This window comes from Lacerta agilis, chromosome 6, assembly GCF_009819535.1.
Source record: "Lacerta agilis isolate rLacAgi1 chromosome 6, rLacAgi1.pri, whole genome shotgun sequence".
Lineage (NCBI taxonomy): Eukaryota > Metazoa > Chordata > Lepidosauria > Squamata > Lacertidae > Lacerta > Lacerta agilis.
This window is the reverse complement of record NC_046317.1, coordinates 19,525,453-19,547,818: the sequence shown is the minus strand read 5'-3', so window position 1 is coordinate 19,547,818 and position 22,366 is coordinate 19,525,453. Positions and strand designations below refer to the sequence as shown.

At 43.0% G+C, this 22,366-nt stretch overlaps 1 protein-coding gene across 3 annotated transcripts in view; it reads left to right on the top strand.

The window, feature by feature from the left end:
* LOC117048099 (uncharacterized oxidoreductase ZK1290.5-like) overlaps positions 1 to 20,520 on the top strand; it is a 64,600-nt gene extending 44,080 nt beyond the window's left edge. For 2 of the 3 annotated variants that reach the window (XM_033151502.1, XM_033151504.1), the window contains exons 5-7: positions 1,979 to 2,161; positions 3,618 to 3,677; positions 20,031 to 20,520. In XM_033151502.1, the coding sequence (XP_033007393.1) occupies positions 1,979 to 2,161; positions 3,618 to 3,677; positions 20,031 to 20,132 (345 nt within the window). In that variant the 3' untranslated portion in view covers positions 20,133 to 20,520. Of the gene's footprint in view, positions 1 to 1,978; positions 2,162 to 3,617; positions 3,678 to 8,142; positions 8,262 to 20,030 lie in introns of all 3 variants that reach the window. The other variant, XM_033151503.1, reaches the window with a different exon arrangement.
* The last annotated feature ends 1,846 nt before the right edge of the window (positions 20,521 to 22,366 follow it).

Below are 22,366 nucleotides of genomic sequence, written 5' to 3'. Positions count from 1 at the left end.
ACGTGTGACAGCTAAAGCAGCTCCCCCCCCCCAGAGAATTTATGTTGGATTTGTGCACATGAGGGGGTTGTGTTTTTCTGTCCAGGAACTGTGTCATTTTTTTGATTTGCTTAATCACCCATGCTTCAGTTACACGGAGGGGTAACATCAGAATAGTTCACGTTTTATCACGTTTTGCCACAGAATGACTTCTTGCGAGAATCTTGGGGTCCTATATCAGTTATATTCGTCTCATATTCACACATATTTATTCCTTCTTCCTCTTGCCTGTCACCTGCTCCTGTTCTCCTATTCCTTAGGAGGAATTGACTGTTGATTTTGAGAGGTGGGACACCATCATTGAACCACTGCAACCAATAATGTCGGTTTGGATGGGACACACAAACAGAACACACCAGCAAAGCTCCTTGCACAGATGATTTGTGCAAGCAAGCTAACTTATATGTCTTTCTCCCTTTCTTTCTTACTTCTGCCCACACTCCTCTTTTAATAAACTCCACATTTTCCTGACCCATGATTGTAACTAAAGGACAGGTTTCTATGTCAGTATTGACCAGGTACCGGTATACTGTGACACCTCTCTCCCAGTCTATGAAAGAGTAAACTTTTATATTCTGTTCTAATCCCTAACAATACTTGGGTTACATAGTCATAACCACCAGTGGAGATTTCACCATATCTATTCATTTAAAAGTGTGTGTGTGCATGCATGCACACTAATAACAAGCCTAGTTAAGACTAATGAGAAATCAAGGACCATGTTGTCCTTTTCCTTTTTCCTTTTTTTTTTTTGAGGTTGTGACCAGCTTCCCTAGTGGGACCCTTTTTTCGCCTCGGCATCCAACACACTTTTTTGCCCAATTTCCTGTCCCTCCTAGAACTTTCTGTGTTCATCCCCCTGGTACTCTTTCTTCTTCCACTCCTCTCCTTCACTCCCCCCCCCTTTGACTGTTTAAGTTCCTTGGACCTGACCTTTTTTGTTTTCTCTATACCATAAAGTTTACAGAATATTGGCTAGATTAATGTCACTGTGTAACCAGTCCATATATGTCAGGAGGGAAGAAACACATATGCTGTGTCTAAAATATATATACTTAAGAACTGGATAAGTTGCTAAATAAGAAACGTCAAGTAAGAATTTAAAAACATACAAATTTAAATTAATGGGATTTTCCATTTTAAGGATATCTCAGCCATGCTGTGTGTGATGTTTAAAAATGCCTATGTTTCCCCAAGTTGCCCCTCAGGTAGGATTCATTAACGTGCTACTGCTGCACCTTGGGGGGGGGGTATTCCTTCCCATAACCCTCTGTTAAGATTTATGCACAACCAACTAATCTAATTGAAGATTTTGATGAAAGCCTTACAAATGAGGTCAAATTTGATCATATGGGTGAATACTTGCCAGGCAAGACTCATCTCCACATAGATCATGTACTGAGATCATTTCATGATGGTAGAAGAGCAACTGTGTGAATTTTGCTCTACAAAGAGGTGGAATTGTACAACTGAGGTGAAGGCAGGTACTTGTATAGTGGCATTTTGGTGATAGGCAGGTCATGTATGGCTGTGCTGTTCTTTTCTGAGAACACAGTGTAATCTCAGTTTCTTGTTCATAGGAACATGGGAGAGGAGGAGGAGAAAGAGGCAATGATCTTGCATGATTTGCTGTCTTGGGACAGAGTTCTAATGCACCCAGCAACTGCAAAGAGTTGGTGCACCTCTGTAACTTCCGAGGGTGTTGGCAGCCAGCGTACAAATTTTCCAGAGTACCATGTTTCCACCCAAGGGACTTTTTCCTGGCATTTTGAAGGGAAGAGAAAATATCAATAGCAATTTCTTTTTTCCTCTTTTTATTTTTTAACTGATAGTACTCTGCCAAATAAGAAGTAACACTTCAGTTGCTTGACCTTTGAGTTGTGATAGATTAAAAGCTGGCCATGGTTTTAACTGCAAAGTTTCTTCTCTTTTATAAAAGGTTGAATACCACCCTTTCCATAGGCCTCAAGAATTAGTGGATTACTGCCAAAGCAGGAATATTGTTTTCGAAGGCTACTGCCCACTTGCTAAAGGTGAAGCCCTTAGTCATCCAGACGTAATTCAGCTTGCAAAGAAATATGGCAGAACTCCTGCACAAATATGTATACGCTGGAGCATACAGGTAAGTTCTAAAATTGCCAGCATTCTTGGTCCCGTCCAGGTGCACCGAATCCGAATAGATATTGGGGGAAGGGGCTGACATCACACGTGATGTTGTGTGTGACACCCGGATGTGACATGTGATGTTCATGCATTGTGTTGCAGCTCGGCTTCTGTTTCCAGTGGCTCCTTCACCTTTTCCTCCTGCTGCTGTCACAGGCTGAGGGCTACTTCCCCTCCATTGCAGGAGGAGGAGGAGGAGCCACCAGGTCCTGGCTCATGTGATAGCATCATGTACAGGCATCGCACCTGGACAAACATTGAGGAGGCCCAGCCCCCTGCTAACAAATATTGGGAGGGGGGCCTCCGGTGTCCCTGAATCCATCTCTATTTTTTAAAAATGGTACGTAATGTATTTCCTGCCCAGCCACATAAAACATGCCCAGTAATAGTAGACATACCTCATGTGTCTCTCAGTGCTAGGAGTACACCAATGTTTCAAGGTTGTTCAGTAGCTATTTAAAGTAATTGGCTTGAAGTCTAGACGATTGTTGGGTAGAGAGATTGAAAGATACCTTGTTCCTGGTACTAAGTTTAGCTTGGCTGTTCCTGCCAGTGTTACACAAGCAATCTGTTAGTGGAAGAGATCCAAAGATTGAGTGTCCCCTTCTTCTGTCCATGTAGAACTATGGCGGCTGAAATACTGGCCTGCAAGAAGTAGGGTGCTGAGTGGATTAATTCTTTGTCAATGCCACTGTGCCCAAACTTGACCTGCAGAGTTGTGTTTGATGAGCGCATGGTTCCTCCCTTGGATAGATATACTTGCAAGTCATTTCAGTATCAGTGTTTTATAGATAGACTTCTAATATTGTTATATTCGGAGACACATAGGACCCAAAAGTGACTCCAGACGTCTTGCTAAAGGAGGTATTTTGGCCTAGTGCAGGCTTCCTCAAGCTCGGCCCTCCAGATGTTTTTGGCCTACAACTCCCATGATCCCTAGCTAGCAGGACCAGTGGTCAGGGATGATGGGTATTGTAGTCTCAGAACATCTGGAGGGCTGAGGTTGAGGAAGCCTGGCCTAGCGCTTCCAAACTGCAGATGAAGGGAGTAAACCTGTATGTGGATAGGGGTTTACAGGTTTCATAGGAAACTAGCACATCAGGGAGAAGAGTAGACTAAAATACTTCTCCCTGACACCTAGTTTCCATGTGCAGGGGTTTTTATATGGAAGAGCTTTCAGTCATTAGAATTCCCCACCTGGTACATTCCAGACACATGCTTATCATCTCAACTAAGCCGAATTGTTTCAGGTTAACTTAACATTTGTAAAGAGATGATTCACTGACAACTTCCACTAATTAGACACATTGACTTGGGTGAGATAGTTCTAATTCATTCTCCCACTCCCTCTTTCCATTTTCTTTTTAAAAATAGAACTTTAGGAATATATAAATTGTTTTTATTTTTCATTCTAGAATGGCATTGTCACTATTCCAAAGTCTACAAAACCAGAGAGGGTCCTGGAAAACTGTCAGGTAAGAGTAGATTGCCTTGTGCCAGACGTACATAAATTATTGTACTTTGGACATGACTTTTCATTATTTTACACCCCACTTCTGCCATCCCATGTCTATTAACATAAAATGGAATAATTGGGAATAACATGAGAATGAACCAGAACTTTAGCAAGCACATGTGTAAGGAAACAATGAGAAGTTAAAAAGCTGTTGATTGATCTGAAACATCACAACCCCAGTGACAAAACATTGAGAAAATGGCAAAGAGCCAGGTGAAGTAGGCACCTCCATGAGAAGAGCAAAAGTGTAATCGCTGCATTATTTAAAAAATGTAATATAGCGTATTAAGGGCATCATGTGCTAAAAGAGGAAATAAATCCTGCAGCAATTCCCAGTTAAACCTAGACTAAAGCTAAATTTGAAACGGATAAAGCTAAATTTGTATGTTTTAAAATGAGGTGGGCTAAAATGAAGATTTAGCTTTATAAGTAATAACCTAAACGTACTTCCGCCTGCTGAAACTCAAAGTTCCTTATAGAGGGGATATCTCTCCTCTTTTCACTAGGCAGAAAAAGGAGGAATTTGAATTTGATTGTATAAGTTTAAAAATCATGATTTTAGTAACATTTCTAAAGGTAAAGTATTAGATACCTCTTTTTTGTATTGATTCTGCTTGCTCCACTTGATGTTGTCAATTACCACTATGAGAGATTGTTCTCTCTGTCTGTTTCTGGTTAGAACACAAGAATATTTGTTCCCAAAAAAAGAAAAAAGTTTGCCTTAGGAGTAGAATGAAGTTTAGCTTTAGTTCTTGGGAGACCAAAGTATAGAAAATATTTAACACTCAAGTGTAGATTTAGAAGGGGACAGTTCTCTTGCAATTAAGGAGATTAAGGGCAATTATGTTTTCAATATGGGTGGGATGGGAAGCAGAGTGAACCATATCAGGACGGGGGGGGGGGGGGGGGCTTAAGACCCTTGTACCAAGATTTAACATTGCTTCCAGACAGTATATGTATTGAGGGTTTTTTTTGCATAAAGTTTGTGGACAGGATATATACAGCATCAGCTGTTTATTGAACAGTCATTGTGATTTGTTTGTGGGGGAGTTTTATCCCATACTTTCTAGCGCATTTTCCCATCACTTTCCTTACTGCAAAAAGTCTGGATTTTTTTGAAGGGAGAGGAAGTGGGTTTGTTGTCCAAGAGTGTCACACCCACTTAATGGCACAGCCTGAATTTGCCAGTATGCAATTTAATCCCACTCACAAAATATGACAGTCTGGAAGTGCCCTAAGTGTTGTTGAATTGTGCAATGAATGGAAAGCTGTTTTGGGTGACCAGAATGGTTGCAATTAATTTCTAAAGACAGAATTTAGTGTGCACACATACACACAAAAATGAGGGTAAGTTGAAAGCGAGCTAAAAGGGACATTCAAGAGACAATTGTCTATAGGGCAATTGGAGGTTATTTAATAACAGAATACCAGAAGTACAGATATAACGATGAACACAAATTGGAAAGATACAAACAAGTCGAAGAGAATGCAAGTGTGACTGGTGAACAAAGTCAAGGAGGTTATAAAAAGCAAGAAGGCTTCCTTTAAAAAGTGGAAGTCTTGGTCAAGTTAGAAAAATAAAAAGGGGCACCAACTCTGGCAAAACAAATGTCGGTTGGTGATAAGACAAGGAAATTGGAGAGCACCTTGCTAAAAACACTGACACAAGCAACACATTTCTTTAAATATATCAGAAGCAGGAAATCAGCCAGAGAGAGGCGGTTGGTTTCTGTGATGGCAAAGATTCGAAAGGGTTATTGAAAGAGGATAGGAAGATTGCAGGGAAGCACAAAACTTCTTTAACGTTAGTTTTCAGCATGGAAGATGTTGGGCAGATACTTGCTCCTGAACTGCTTTGTCAGGAAGGGTTTTTGAAGAACTAAGGCTGCAGTCTGCTGCACACTTACTTGGTAATGAACTTCACTGTACACAGACAGAGGATCGCTCACACAAGACTGTGATGGCCAAGAACTTAGATGGTTTTAAAAGGGGTTTAGCAAATGCATGCAAGTCTTATCGCGACCTTAGGGTGAAAGCTGGGAGATAGCTGGATAGATAGATAAATAAGTAGATAAAATTATCCTTGATAGTTAAATGGAACCTCTGCATTTATAGACCAGTTGCTATGGGTCAACTAAGGGAAAAGTCATGGCATTTATTTGCATCAGCATTTCCAAAACTTGGGTCTCCAGCTGGTTTTGGACTACGGTTCCCATCATCCCTGACCACTAGCTAGGGAAGATGGGAGTTGTAGATCAATAACATCTGGAGATCCAAGTCTGGGAAACCCTGATTTGCATGTTAGAAAAATGTATATTCCACCCTTTCCAATGCATTTTGCATCACACAGGGCAGCTAACAGTGATTGAACCAATAAAATCAAACAATCAGCACATGAGCCGAAACAAACAGATAAAATGAAGGCAAGTGCAGCAGATAAAAGCAACTAAAATTAGGGTTTGTTAAGGCCATGCTACACTGAACAGGAAGCAATTAGAAAGAGAAGGTGCAAGGAGGGTTCTGATTAGCTTGTCAGTTCACACTTGGCAACCGGGCATTGCAATTGTGTTTTTAAGCGTTTCGGCCGATAATGCAGTTTACCTGTATAGGGAAGCTTTTTAATGTGCAATGTTTTATTATCTTCTTATATATGTTGGTAGCTGCCCAGAGTGGCTGGGGCAACCCAGTCAGATGGGCGGGGTACAAATCATAAAATTATTGTTGTTGTTATTATATAAGTGCCCCCCCAACCCGCCCTCCAAAGAAAATCAGCACAAATGAGGTGGTGGTGGGGAGGCAACACAGAAAGCATGGGAAAGCAGTGGGCTGGCACAGTGTCCCATGAACATTTTGCCATGAACATGCCCACAGATATTCCAGTTGGTCTTCACCAGTTAAAACAGCGAACCAGTGCTTTAGTTGACTAAGCTACTAGTTTGAATAAATTAATGCTTGCACTCCTGTCCTTTTAAAAACTTTGCTAAAAACACACTTCAGGTAGTCCTGGGGAAGAAGGGATTTATTGCTACTGAGACAGCTAAGGGAAGAGAAGGACTGCATAACAGTTGCACATCTAATGCTGCCGTCTCTGCCTTTATCCATGCACACAGCTTACAGGAATTCACAGTTCAGGGAACCAAGCAAGGGAAAGGGGAGGCAGGCAAGGAAATGGCCTTTCACCGTATGACATGCGCTGCCTGCGATCGAACTTAGTAAACTCTAGGAAAGAGTCCCTTCCTTACAGTCTGTGTCTATCCTCCCCCAGGAGCCATTCTAGCAGTTCTACGTGCCAACTGGTGTGTTCCAGGAACTAGACCTGTGCTTCTCAGAAAGAGTTTTTATAAGGAGGGATAACTCTTTGTCTGGCTAGGAGAAGGGTGTTTTTTTAAAAACAAAACAAAACACCTCCCAGCCAGGGAATCCCCTTTCTCCCAGAAGCTCTTAGTCTCATCAACATTCTGTGTATATTATGTCATCACTGTGTTCCCTCCCCCCCCCCCGCTGCCCCAATGAACACTGGCTTCATTAAATAGTCTTAAAAGTGTAAGACTTGTTATTTCATTGTGGTTTTCTTTCCCAAGTTCTCCTTCACTTGTTGTTTTGACCCACATTTCTCCCAAAATTGTTAATGGTGATTTACAGGGGTGTGGGGAGAGAAGAACAGAAGGCATCCCTTGGATTTGGAACTGATCGTGGAATTATAGCTGTAGATGAGACTTCAGGGTCCAACCACATTGCTTTCAGGGGTAGCTATGGGATTCTGTGGAATTGTCTCCCACAAGAGTCAGTGATGGCTGTTAACTTGGGTGGCTTTAAAAGAGGATTAGATAAATTCATGGAGGATAAGGATACCATTGGCTACTAATTCTGATAGTGCACTGGTTGTGCTCAGATCCTGCTTGTGGGCTTCTCCAAAGGCATCTGTTTGGCCACTTGAGAGCAGGATGCAGGACTAAATGTGCCCAGCAGCCTCTTTTTAAGTTTCTACATTACGTTCATGCTCAGTTTATGTTGCACTGAGAGTGTGGGAAGTTGGGAACAAACAGTGATGGACGAGAAATGGCTTAGTACACAGTACAGGCATGTCCAAAGTCTGTCTCAGGGGCCCGAGCTCAACAACTTGGGTCGGCCCTAACACATGTTCACTTCATCAAATCTGGCCCTCTTTGAAAAAAGTTTGGACACCCCTGGCTTAGTAAAACAGTCTAAATAGATCAAGTATGTGAACCTAGACACATCATAGAGAGGAAGTCGAGTATTTTCCAAATTAAGTAGAGCTATGACATTCTAACTATCTGGTTGTAGATACAAAATCTTGAACCAAAATTATGATTCAGGATGCCAGAGAGTTTTTAAGAAGCAGGCAGGCAGTTTTTATTGTTGCCTTGTATGTGTTCCACTAACCACATATACATTCCCCTTAGGTCTTTGACTTTTCCCTAGCAGAAGATGATGTTGCAATTCTGAATGGAATGCATGATGGGAGACATGTCTCCTGGGATCCAACCCCAGTTGTTTAGATGCCAAGGTTTGGATTGTTGTTGTAAGTTCCATAGTATCTGAAGGGACAATGCTGCTTTTGTAATGTATTCTCATGCAATAATGCAAAATGAAATGAAATATTGCCTTGATAATTAGCTGTACAACCTATTTGGGTGTGGTAATATGTAGCTTAATACAGAGAAGGTAGAATTTACAGTTTTCTCACTCAAGCCCTTACAGTTTGGCATCATCACTATTCAGACTTCCCAACAAGTTTGAGACTTCTTTTTTCTGCTCCAGCAAAGCCCTGTCATTTTGTAGCTAACATTATTTTTTTAAAAATACTGTAATAATAATGGGTGGTATTCACCTAAGTTTGAGTATAGACTTTATATTCCTGGGCCTAATTTAGTCATGTTCTTTGCCGTCAACGGGTCTATTCCGAGTAAAACTTGACGTAAAAAGCCCCTCCACTATTTCCTAAGAAACAGCCCTTTGGCATGAAGCATTCCTTAGATCCCTCTCATTCTTTCCATGCATGCCAGCACAGGATGTTCTCCAGAACTCCAGTAAGAAGCCCGCCATTCCTTCTGACTGGAAGTTATCCTTGACACCAGTGGGGACTAAAATTTCAGCATTTGCAAGCATCTGCAGAGAAACAGCCTCAGATCCGTAGATTCTGCAAAAAGTGAAGGACAGCTGCTATTTTGAATTCTCTAGTTCATTCTGCTTGGTTCTTCTGTACAAAAGTAACCCTGGAAAATTGTGCCTGTCTTGCCAAGGCCATCCAACATCTTAAGGCAATAATAAGTGCCATAGAGCTAGTTTCTCTTCGGTCATCTTTGTTTTCCCCCAAGGTCTTGACACCAAAGCAAATTTTTATGCAAATAGGTGTGAATGAGTTCTAAAGAAAAATACCTTCAGTATAGAGAATCTGTAATACATCTAGATGAGCCTGATCTGGGGAGATTTCCTAGCTTCGATAGAGGCCTACCTGCATTCTCACTTCCTGAGGCTCAGCTATGGGAATGAAGAATATCCCCACTGGGTCCTGCCATTCTTCCTCCAGGGTCTTCATGAAGATTCTGGTAGCCATGATAACCCATCTCCAGATGGCAGAGAACAATATTCAGCACCCCAACCTCAACTCAAGGTCTTCAGGATGTGATGCTCATGCTTCAGGGGATGTAGAAACAAAGATTAAGGGATAGGAAGTGGGTATCACCTTCTTCACCTGATGGCCCCAGTGTCTGATCGATCTGATCGATCAGTTCTATTAGGAGACTATTAGGAGTCTGGGTTAATTGCTGGTAGTGCCATATCTATTTCACTAGGACTCTTTTCTTCATCCTCAGCCACAGCTATTCCTCTTGACTGTGTGGAGGTTGATAGGCAGATCTTGATAGCCATTAAATGCCCCTCAGGGTGAACTCCATTGATTTAGCCGCTCGTAAATCTTCCACTGCTCCTGCTTACAACAGTATTTGGAAAGCCTTTAGATGTTTTGATTCTTGGGTTTGTTGCAGCTTCGCTACAAGTTAATTTAGTTTTCATCTAGGTTGGATTTCAGGGTAAACGTGATGTTATACACTTGACATTGAAACCTAGTATTAAAACTTGCATTAAAGTTTGTGTAGTGTATGTTTTAGCCAGAGCCTCTGCCAATTGAATTATCAGCCTGGCATTAGGTATGCAGTCATGCTAGTCTGATATTTTCGGAGTTCCTGTGTCTAGAAGTGTATGGAAAGTCTGACTGTGATTTATATTGTTTTAGGACTTCCTGGAGCAGTTTTCCCACTGCTGTGCTGTTTTAGCCGTATCACAAAACAAAAGTCCCTTGCTTTTTTATCATCCCAGCTTGTAGTGAGCTGGTATTGTTGTTTGTCCCTGAAGTTTTGTTGCTAACACTTTGAGTGGAGACAAAGTTTCTCCCCTTGATTACAACTCCTGAGGGAGATTCTGAAAACATTTTGAAGGGATGCCCACGCCCTAAATTACATTTGATCATGTTTTTAAGAGACACTTTTCCTACGGCTTCCGTTGGTCCATCTCTCACTTCCAGTAAGTAAAGTTTGGGCTTTTTCACATGCTACGTGACTGCAAACTAAGGTTTCACTCTGGATTGTGTACTTAAGAGCAGATCACGTTGATGAGTGATATGCTAAAATTACTTGCAAACATGCGTGCATTGCAGATTTTCAGATGTATACCTAAAAAGTTTAATTTGTCAAGAGGTTTATTATTACTATTATTACTATTTTGTTGGAAAGCTGGAGCTACTTATATCCTTTGCTTTTGTGTATTCTATGGCAACCCTGATGCTTCCTGCAGTAAACAAACACAATGTACAGGGCAGACCCCTGAATGGCTGATGTGAACCATGGGACTCTGACCACACCTCCCCAGTATATTCACCAGGGAGTATACGCATGTCCTTAATACTTAGACGTGGGTGGCGCTGTGATCTAAACCACTCAGCCTCTTGGGCTTGCCGATCGGAAGGTCGATGGTGCAAATCCACGTGACGGGGAGAGCCCCCATTGCTCTGTCCCAGCTCCTGCCAACCTAGCAGTTCAAAAGCACAGCAGTGCAAATAGATAAATAGGTACCACTGCTGCGGGAAGGTAAACAGCGTTTCCGTGCGCTCTGGTTTCCATCACGGTGTCCCGTTGCGCCAGAAGCAGTTTAGTCATGCCGGCCACGTGACCCGGAAACCTGTCTGTAGACAAAGGCCAGCTCCCTCGGCCTGAAAGCGAAATGAGCGCCGCAACCCCATAGTCGCCTTAGACTGGTCTTAACTGTGCAGAGGTCCTTTACCTTTTACCTTTATCATACTTAGATGCTTATCTGCCCCTAAAATCTTGTTCTCGTGGTGGAGAAGAAGATGGCCGTACACTCCCCTAAATCCTTATTGCAGAATACATGTTGCAGGTGCTCCACATAGAATCACAGAATCATAGAGTTGGAATAGACCACAAAGGCCATCCAGTCCAACCCCCTGCCAAGCAGGAAACACCATCAAAGCATTCCTGACAGATGGCTGTCAAGCCTCCGCTTAAAGAGCTCCAAGGAACGAGACTCCACCACACTCCTTGGCAGCAAATTCCACTGTCGAACAGCTCATGAAGGGTGGAAAGTTCCCAATGTTGGGTGCTCTGCTGCCGCCTCCTCTTTCTTAAGGGAGAAGATTCATCTGATATTCTCTCTCTCTCTCTCTCTCTCTCTCTCTCACACACACACACACACACACACACACACACACACTGTGTGTGCTGCACATTACATTTGTGTGCCTTAGGCAAGATGTGCAAATATCTTGTGCACACATCCATCACAGAATTGGGGTCTTTAAGCCAGGGTAAGCCTCTTAAATGGGCATTTGTATTTCCTGTAGGAAGCACCAGTGCAGCTACAGCAAAAGTGCGGAAGCTTCTCTAAGCTACACCTGAGTATTTCTGCATTATTATTTTTTTGCAGGGCAAGCCTGAGTTGGCTTGAGATTAGATCCAGCTAACCATGCAACCTTGTGTTCTAACCTTAAAAAGCTGATTTGTTGACAGTGGGGAGGGTGTAATGGCAGGTGCAACCAGCGCATGGAAATTGTGTGAAAGCACACTTCCTTTCAAAGAACAGTTACTGAAAGTAACAGTTATGTTCTGTGATTTCTCCCCCACCCCAAAGCTTTTCACCACCATTGCTGCTCCTGACAACTATTTGTTTGACTTCCTTGCAGTGCAGAGGGAGGGCAACTCTTGAGTAAAGCTACCTAAAGCAAGAAAAAAATGAGGCCTAGCCTTCTCTAGTGCCTGACAGTTTGATCCGTTGTTGCATTTAGAATGTGCCGCAGGAAGATCAAGTGTGAACGTTTAAGCATTTATACATGGGAAAACCTATATCTGGTATTAAGCCCTCGTTCCCTGCGTGATTAGCTGTGTGAAGTGCTTCCTTCCCAGTTCCTAAGCAGCACATGGTAGTTATTGGATCACAAAGATTAAAGAGAGAGCATATGAACTTAGGACGTTAGTGCAAAATGGCACTGCCCATTAGCAAAAGTAAGGGTGGTGCTTCTACTGCAGCTGTACAAGTTAGCACTGCAGGTTCAGCAGATCCATAGAAATAGGGTGCTGGACAAAAACCATGAGGATCCCTGAGGATCTGAAGACTTGCTATACGTACTGTGGTTACTAGATTTTTTCCAATGAAACCGGGGACACTTTTCTTGTTTTTGTTTTTTGAAGCTGAGTAGCAACAGGGAGTCAGTAGGGGGGAATGTTGAGGCAAAAGACCCTGGGCCCAAGCACACATGCATATTGTATAAACGTGCAAAGCCCTTCTTTCGCAGCCTGTGAAACATAAATGTCCAGAGTTTTTTAAAAACAGGGCAATGGCGTACTGCCCACCCGTGACTCCTGAGCCTTCCCTGATCTCCTGCCCCCTTCCCCCTTTGTTTTGACAGATCGGGGGAGGCTTGGGAGTTGTGGGCGGGCGGCCGTTGCCCAGGAGGGGCGCAAGGCACACGGTTTCTCTGCCAGGCAAGGTGCAAAGCCCATCTTTCCCACCCTGTGAAACATAAATGTGCAGAGTTTTTAAGAAACTGGGCAACGCCTGCCCGCCTGCAACTCCTGAGCCTCCCCCCATGAGTCAAAACAAAGGGGGAAGGGGGAAGATGATCTGTACTGCTGGACGTCCCTGGTTCCCCTTCGGCAGTGGCGACGGCACAAGACACATCATATGGGGACTTTTGGAGAGGAAAAATGGCGGGCGCCACTGCAGTGAGCAGCTCCTGAAGCCAGCCAGAGCCAACTGCGCTACCAGGCTGGCTTCAGGCTGCTGAGGCTGCTGCTGCCATGTTTCCTGGGGACAGATCTGCAAATCTGTGGACATTCTGGGGACATAATTTGTCCGGGGACAGATTTGCAAATCCGGGGACTGTCCCCGGTAACCGGGAACATCTGGTAACCCTATGCTATACCACAATGTGCCAAGCATAGCACAGGTGCAGATCCCAACTTGTCCCACAGCACCTTCCTTACAGACGTTATGTGCTACACTTATCAAGAAAGCCTCCTCCCAGCATCGCAGGAGCGGGATACTATTTTCTCATATAAACTAGGAGTCTTCCTGTGTTCTGCTTGCTGTAGCTTTCCATTACCTTGTAGAGGACTTTTCTCGAGCGTTCTGGCATGCTGCTGAATTTAGAAAACAAGGAAAAGGCTGCTCTCGGTTCTTTTGACCAGGAAATACTTTGGCCTATGAAGTTTCATATTGCTTGATAAACAGTTTTGAAAAGAAGTAAATTTTTGCCTTCGGAGATGGTTTTGGCACGTTTTCATAGAGCTGGGGCGAAAGAACAAGCTTTTATCAGCGTATCTCAAGGCCTGGCTTTTCTAATAGTATCATTTATAAATGACATTTACACCCCACCTACCCTCCCAGCAAGCTAAAGGTGGTGTGCAAGGTTCTCCCTCTCTTCTGCTTTATCCTCAAAACAACACTGTAAGGCATATTAGACTGAGAGACAGTGATGGGTGCCACAAACCTCTCCATTTCAGTTCGCCTCCTGGCAAATAAATTAATACTGACACAACTTCACAGGGCAGGTGCTGGCTAAAGTTGCCATCTCTCCCCCCCCCCACCCCACTCTGCCACACTGGACCCATTCTTGGGCTAGACACCAACTCACAAACCAGGTTAAATCTTTTCCAGGTATGCTCAATGTACTGAAACGTTTGACCTGCTGAACTTCTGCTGTTAAACGTACAGGAGCAAAAAGAAAAGGAAAAGCAGAGAGAAGTTGGCAGCCTTAGAACTATATAACGTTCCAAGTGATTCACATTCCTTGAAGCTTGATCGCAGCCTGCCAGGTGTTTTCCAAAGTTCCCACCGAAATGTTCACAAGAGCGTGATTGTGCTTATGTTGGTCATTTGTGGCTTAGCAATGGTCTGTCGTGGAGGGCATAGCCAGCTCTTTCCCGACTTAGAGAACACCCTTGCGTGATTTACCTGCAGACAGTTGATCATGCTACCAGGCTAATGGATCTCTGTAAGCTGGGCCTATATAAATGATAATCATAAATAAGACTAATAAATAGCAGCAGCAATAAAGCAGTTTGACGATTGATTGATTGATTGATTGATTGATTGATCTATGTCTCGAGTGACCTGAAAGTGGTGATTTAAAAAGAAAGAGGAAGAAAGAGCTTCTCAGCTATGCTAGGAGTGTCAGATGGTGCCACTGTTCAGATTTCAATACCACTCGTGCATGTCTTTTTTTGTATTAGAAACAGAAACATTCAGCCAAAAGAAATTGTTTCGAAAGACAATTTGGGGTATGTAAAGCACAAATGGAGCCCCACCTCGTGTTTCCTCTTAATACAATACCCAAGAGGGTATCCCTCAGTGCCAAAGATAATTAAGAAATGAAACATACCCATTTGAAACAAATACAACATTCCTAATTTCCTTTTTGGGGGCACTTGGTAACTTTCCTCTGTTACAGGTAGGTAGTCGTGTTGGTCTGCTGTAGTCAAAACAAAATAAAAAAATTCCTTCCAGTAGCACCTTAGAGAACAACTATGTTCTTGGTATGAGCTTTCGTGTGAAGAAGTGTGCATGCACACAAAAGCTCATACCAAGAACAAACATAGTTGGTCTCTAAGTTGCTACTGGAAGGATTTTTTTTTAATTTTGTTTCCTCTGTTATTTCCCCATGCATCTGTCAACTTGTTTGCTGATTTTCATCATGAAGCAGATTAATGCTGTAATTCTGTGCATGCCTACTTGCAAACAAGTCCCATTGGACTAAACTTGAGTGTCGCAGCCTAGAAATGTTAATATCAGTAAAACAAATGGGGCTGACTTTTGAATTATAAGTTCATGGGAGGGACCCCAAAGTTGTTTTCACAAACGCAAGTGGTGCTATTGAAGTGAAGTGCTTTTGATAGGAACATACATTTCAATTTAAAAATGGCTTTTGTAGTCGTTATTTATTCTGTGATCAATATTCAAGAGTGATGCACTTTAAACAGTATTTTTAAAGCTTCTTTTAATGTTCCAAAGAGGCAGCGGGGTGGGAAGGCTTCTCATTGTGCATTTGGGTCTTGCCCAGTGGATAGAAATGTACATTTTCCCACAGGTTTCCATTATCCCAATGTGCATCCTTTCACATTTATGTATCTCCTTTGAGTCAAGATCTAGAAACACGCAAATCACTCATGCTTCTTTCATTCTTTATCTGAAACATCCCGGGCAGAACATATTTGGGGATGTTTGGTGTAATATAGGTGCTGTTGTGCATCTATTATATATTTGCCTGGCCCTTCCCCCAAAGGAGACCAGGGCGGCGTGCATACAATCCAGCTTTACAACAGAATAAACTACTACAAACACACTCGCAAAAACTGCAGTAAAACAACAGAACCTCCCAGCTAGCAGAAATGATAAAAGACATCAGTCCCAATTGCCCTTTCCCAAACAGGCTTGAACAGACAAGTGTGTGCTCCAACTGGTGGAGGGCAGGGAGGGAGAAAACCAATGAGACGGACAGACACAGATCAGTGGGGAGGGATTTCCATAACTGAGGGGCCGCCACAGAGAAGACCATAGCCTGTGTCCCTGCCAATCAAGCTGCACTTATTGGCAGGATCACAAGCAGAGCCTCCCCTGCAGATTTTAAAGGCAGAGTTGGCTGGTATTCCCATCTTCTCTGACCACTTGCTATGCTGGCTGGGGCGGATGGGAGTTGGAGTCCAACCCACCATGTGGTTGGGCAATGGGCTGTCACTGTCTGTGATTGCAGAATTAGACACATTTTTTGAAAGAAGGAAGGGTGCGAGGGTGTTGCTGCCACCAACTCTTGATTTTAGGGAACCATTTTTGCTACACACTCTGATTGCAAGTTCAAGTCAGAAATTTCCCCATGAGAACTTTCAGCTCAGATTTATTTTTCCCCACTGAATGCAAGTTACGGTGGGGCACCCCCTGAATAAATAAATTACTTTTGGGAGCCAATCTAGCATGACTTTATGATACTCAGTTCTTCACTCTAGATAGGTTAGGTTTTGCTCATCTGGAAACTGTAGGCAATCCACTGCACTCAATCACAACTTTTACTTAGGACAGGAGTGAAATTGAGAGTTATTTCTGCAGATAAGCAAAAATTAGCTTTCAGGGGAAATCCCACTTAGCTTGGGTCCTCACACCTGGGCCGAAGTCCTGATAATCTGAACACTTTTAAGCCACAACATGGCATCTTTTGCTAGACCACTCTGATGATCAGTGGGGGAATGGAAATGGCTGTGAAATAATAAAGAAAAGAGGAAAGATCAACAACGAAAAAAGTCAAAGGGAAGGGTGAGGCTGATGGCTGCCCAGCTACAGAGTTTCCTGTCTGATTTTTCTGAGGGTAGACTGTTGTTTAATCTCCACTTTTTGTTCAGTCTTTTTTTTCTTCTTCACTGCAGCTTGCTTATTATATGACTGAAAAGCAGCTCAGACACTCCAGTTGAGAAATGCCAATGGTGGTTGTAAAATGCACACATAAGGCATTTTTGACCAAGCTGTACGTTTGATTGCAGAGAACTGAAGATGCTACGGCTCCTTTCCTTGCCCACAACTTAAGCTAGAAGATAATTATGTCACCGCTCTATAGGCAGTAAGCAGGCTGCAGAAATTATAAGTTCAGAAGCCTCAAGAGTCAAAATATATGTACTATGGGCCTGATATACTGTAGTAAACACCAGCCTGTTTCCCTTTAAAGTGGTACAACTGGGTGACGTGAGCTCTGCCTTTTCAAAGCTCTGCTCTTGGATGAAAGTTCCCTTGCCGAAGTAAACAAGGCTTGAGAGTTGTCAGATCTCTTCTGTATGTTTGATATTGGTGGAGTAAAAGATGCTTCTTTTAAATGCCCTGCAGGAATTAAACAGTTTACTCTTTATGGCTCCAACAAAGACATCCAATTTGGGAAGCCAATGTCTGATTACTGAGCACACTTCTCAGGCTTCTATGAAATTCTGCACCTGTGTGAGAGAATGAATTTGCTGGCATAACTTTGCCATGAGATCGTGTTAAATTTCCCTTGAAAGCCTGCTTTAGCCATCTCTATATGGCTGCAGTTTCTCTACATAATTCCCAAAGTTGGCATTCAGTGTACATCAAAGTATACTACATACCACTCCCATTGTTCCCAATCTGTTTCCTACTTCCCAAAGTTCCAGTAACCTCTCAGTGGAAAATATATAAAGGATGGTATTCATGGCATTTGTTCTGTCAGCACAAGCACTTCTGATTTTACCCAGAAAACTAATCCATTTTAGTTCTCCTCCCCCTGCTCCAAACAAAAGAAAAGCACAGGCATCTTTAAAGGTGCCTATCATGAAAGCTCCCAGACCTCCTTGCCTGCAGTTTGGCAGGTTTCTCTCACGTTTGCAATTTTCAGACCAATTGCCCACAAAACACATTGGAAGATTAACTGATTCCTATTTTACCTACCCCAAACCTGTGACGGTTGCCCTTGTAGGAAAACTATTGCAGCTATCCTGAGATTTTACAGGATTCATACCTCCATCTTGTCTACAAATTTCATCCAGTTCTACCCCAACATAGAGTTTTAAGATGTTTCCTCAATAAAAAAAAATAAAACCTTAAAGGTTTCCAGCTGAAAGGCCTCTGGACCTATTTGTAGTTTAACAAGCTTTATCTACTCTGGAGAAGCTAATATACCTGCAAATTTCATCCACTTCTGTGGTGCATTATGTAAGATGCTGTGTGTTATGTTTCTATCAGGGCACATTGATTCTATGATCAAAAAGGCGGCTCAGTCACAAAGGGCTTGGGAGGTATCAAAGAAGCTCACGTTTGGACAATAATGCAATTCTGAGTTGAGGGAATTCTGCTATAAACATCACCCCTATTTTCATTCTACAGCTGAAGGATCATTTTATCTGCTTCTGCCATGCATCCTTTTCCCGTGATGGAGCAGCTCTTCGGGATTTTTCTTTTACTATTTCCTGGATATTGCTTTGCAGAGTCGATAGTTTCTTAGCTTATTAAGGTTATTTTTCAGTTGATTCATCTGAATATTTGCAGGGGGTTGGACCAGATGACCCTTGTGGTCCCTTTCCAACTCTACAATTCTGTGATTTTGTTTGTGAAGCCCTGCTTTCCATCCTTTGGATCAGTGACCACTTCTATCCAACTGGAGACAAATTTCATCCATGCATGCCTGAATGCTTCTTTCTAAGGATTGATACTTGTATTGCTATCTAAGCATATTCCTCTGGCACCAGCTACTATGTTAGCTTTGGGGGTGTGGGTGCTGCCAAAAACTACTGCAAGCTAACATTTGAATTGAGTTCTAGTCAGCTATTTGGGTAGAATTGCATATGCTTAAGAAGTTCTGTGAGAAAAAACTTAGCTCTTCTGCAGTGTCCAGTGTTGACTGTGATGCAAACATAAGGGAACAGTTTGTGCACTGGTAGGTCTGAGGTCGACACATACTGCATTGTTCCTGCTTCTGGAGAGAGAATTCCTCAGGTACTCACTCCCAGTGAATGAAACCATAATGAGACTTTTGAAGAGGCATAAGTGTTGACGAACACTTATGAATTCACCCAGGCACCTTAGGAGCATGGTTACATCCCTCCCTGTGCATCTGTTGGGTTTAGAGAAGATAATAACTCCACCTGACAGTATTCCTTTGTAAAAGGAAAGCATCAACTTGCGCTGGTCTAAGTTTAAAAAGGGGATTTGGGAATGGTTTCAAATTTGTTTCCAAATAATGACCTTCACAATCTGAAACATGATTAAGCTCTGACACTATGCTAAAATGAAATTGACTTTTAAAGTTAGTATTTATGTATGTATCTATGTATGTATGTATGTTGGGTCACTTGGCCTATAGGCATTGGCCTATAGGCGTTCAAGGTTACTACAAACAAGCTGGATAAAGACTATTGTTTTTAAGTGAATTGGAAGTGATTTGAGAAGTGTTTTGCTAATCCCATGTCATTTCCTTACAGTTACTCCAGCCAACCTTTTTCTCCCTTGGTCAGATTTGTTTTGCTGGTTTTTGAAACCATGCAGATCCTGTTAGCCTAAGTAGTAGTAGTGTGTATAAAACAGGACTTCTTTTCTTCTTCTTCTTTGGCGATCAATTGTAGTTGAGTAAGATTGTCTTCCATGAACATGGTCTTAACAGTAAGTCCATAAGTGACTGTGGAGGCCAATTCTGGATCCACACATCCTTCCACAGTCAGGACATAGGTTTCTGGGTGGGAGTTGATCACGATGAGGGTTTGCCAAGTGTGTTTTCCTCTTAGCATGTTTCTCCCTTTCATCCTGAGTTTGAGTGTCTTCAAAACCCATGACACCTTTGGTAAAGGCTGTTCTCCAATTGGAGCACTGGCAAGCCAGTGTTTCCCAGTTGTCGGTGTTTATAATACATTTTTTAGATTTGCCTTGAGAGAGTCTATAAACCTATTTTGTTGACCAACAGCATTATGCTTTCCATTTTTAAGTTAGGAAGAGAGTAGTTGCTTTGGCAGACAATAATCAGGCATCCGAACAACATGACCAACACTGGTGATCTTTGTTTCTTCCAGTACACTGACATTAGTTTGCCTGTCTTCCCAAGTGATGCTGAAATCCAGCATTGCCTGAGCTCTGCTAGTGCAGCATTCTCCCATTAGAAGTGCAGAGTGTTCGAGGATCGGGCCATTTGCAGGGAAACCAAAACAGGACTAAGGTTGAGTTTGTTATGGTTACATTAGCAGTATACCAAGAGTATTATAACTTTACAGCCTAACATTTGACATCTTCTTCTTCTTTTCAGGTCTTTGACTTTAGTCTGAAAAAAGAAGATATGGAATTTTTAAACTCCATGAATATTGATAGAAAACTGATTCACCTTACCTACCCATTATGGAAAGGATAATCTTAAAACATTGCAATGGCTCAAACCATGAAGATATCAAAACTACGCAAATCCGTCTTGCTATAAATTTATTTTAGATAACCCAATATTGCCATCTTCCTACCTCACTAAAATACCTTTCGGGAAATCATGAGTCATTCTTCATCCCAACTAAATCTAAGTAAAATGATACTACAGAAGACAGCAACAGCCTTGTGATTCTTGCCACGTGCCAAGCAAACTGGGTTTGCCATTGGATGCTAGTGGACATGAGCTGGTCTGGTTAATTTAATGAAATGCCCACATACAGTTTTGCGTGAAAGCAACTAAATCAGTTTAGAACCAGATGCTCCTATTAGATCATCACAGCCTCATTTTACTGGCAATAAAGATCTTTAAACAAGTAGTAGTCCTTGCTTCATGAAAGCTCTTTTAATTCAAACTTCTTATAAGCAACAGATCCTTCACTTAGTTAAGGTGCAGACAAGGAGGCAGCATGTAGATAAGCCTCACTCTGCCTGCAGTGGCTATACACCAGTGGTTCCCAAAGGGGTGGGGTGGGATTACTGGAAGAATACATGTCTTAACTTTTTACTTTTCTAGTATGGTTTCTTACCTGTTGTCCTTTCCTCCCAAGAGAATAACGTTCACTGAAGTCACGTTTACTGAGGACATCCTAGGGATTAGAGGTTTTGCTTGGTTCTGCTTCCTGTAGTGCAGTCATGGTCTATGGTTGACTGCTGATGGGCATATGCTCTTTAATTATTAACCCATCCTCTGGTTCTTTCTTCAGAACAGAGGTGGAGCACATGCTGTCCACCCGGGGGTGGGGCCATGGGGGTGAGTGTCTCAGGGGGGTGGGGGCGAGCATCCCAAGGGGCGAGCCGCCCATGGGGGGTGGACCGAGTCGCCCATGGCGGGCTGCTTTCTGGGCAGGGGGAGGGAGCCGCACCCCTTTGCCAGCAGCCTTCTTCCCCTCTTCCTTTTGACAGCTTGGAGGAGGCTCCCCCCCCCCAGGAAGCAGCCCAGGAGTGGGGGGCAATGGCGCACTGCCCGCCCGCGACTCCCAAGCCTCCCCTGAGCTGTCAAAACGAAGGGGGAGGGGGGAAGGCCGCCAGCAAGGTGGCACAGCTCCGCCCCTTCCCCCGACGGCTTGGGGTAGGCTTGGGAGTCGCGGGCGGGGGGCACGCCGGATGCCACTCCCCTCATTGATGACACCTGTTACAGACCACCACCACCACCCCCTTCCTCTCCCCTTGCTTCAGAATGCAGAAGTTGAGTGTGTTAAGGCAGAATTTCAAATGTGGTTATATTTAAGGAGTTCATGTGAACAGCATTGAAAAAATCCTATACACACCTGGGAGTATGCCCCGTTGAACTCTCTGGGGCTTGCTTCTGAGTAGATGTGTACAGGATTGTGCCCATTTTTTCATCCAATTACTCCTGCAGGACTATCTTGTGCTGTTTTGTTTGCCTTTGTTCACAAGAAGCGGTGCTTTTTCTGCCGTGGCGTCAGAAGGCTTCCAATCCTGACATTATCTAAAAATGAAACCTTTATATCCCATTACCACACATTCTGAGTCACTCCATCCCTTCGATTGTGTAATGTTACTCTGACATACCAAATCCCTCCGAGTAGGATACATAAGAACAAGTTTCACAAAGAAAGGAACATATTGTTTGCTTTCAGCCTCCGTTAGCTCACTTCCTTTCAGTTGTCTCTATAAATTAGCAAAATATGTCCAGGCTGTAGCCGTGAGGTCGTTTGCAAAGGGGTTTCCTTATATGATTCTCCATGCTTTCTCTCTGACAGTTGCAATTTAACGGTTCCCTTGTTATGTCCGACGTCTATCAACTCAAAACATGAACGTGTTAGGGTTCCGCGGCTGATGGAATTGACAGAGCAGTTTTATCTGAGTCATTCAGAAACAGGCGTGCGGCAATTGAAACGGATGGTTTGCAAAACACACACGCAAGTAAGTGCCCAAGTGAGGCGTTCTGTTCTGCCCCCTGATAATTTGCAACTGCCGAGAAAGATGCCCAGGATAGAGCTCCATTTAACAGGATAGGAATTTCCTCCCGTGTGATTATTAGTATCCTGTGGTTATGGGTCATATTCACCGTTTACGCCAAGCCAAGCTGGAGCGTTTCCTTTCTCGGTTCTTAAAAACCAGCGGCAGAGAAGCTTTTCCAGCCCAAAGGTTGCATTCCCCCATGGCTAGCCTCCTAAGGGCCACATAGCTCTCAGAATCGAA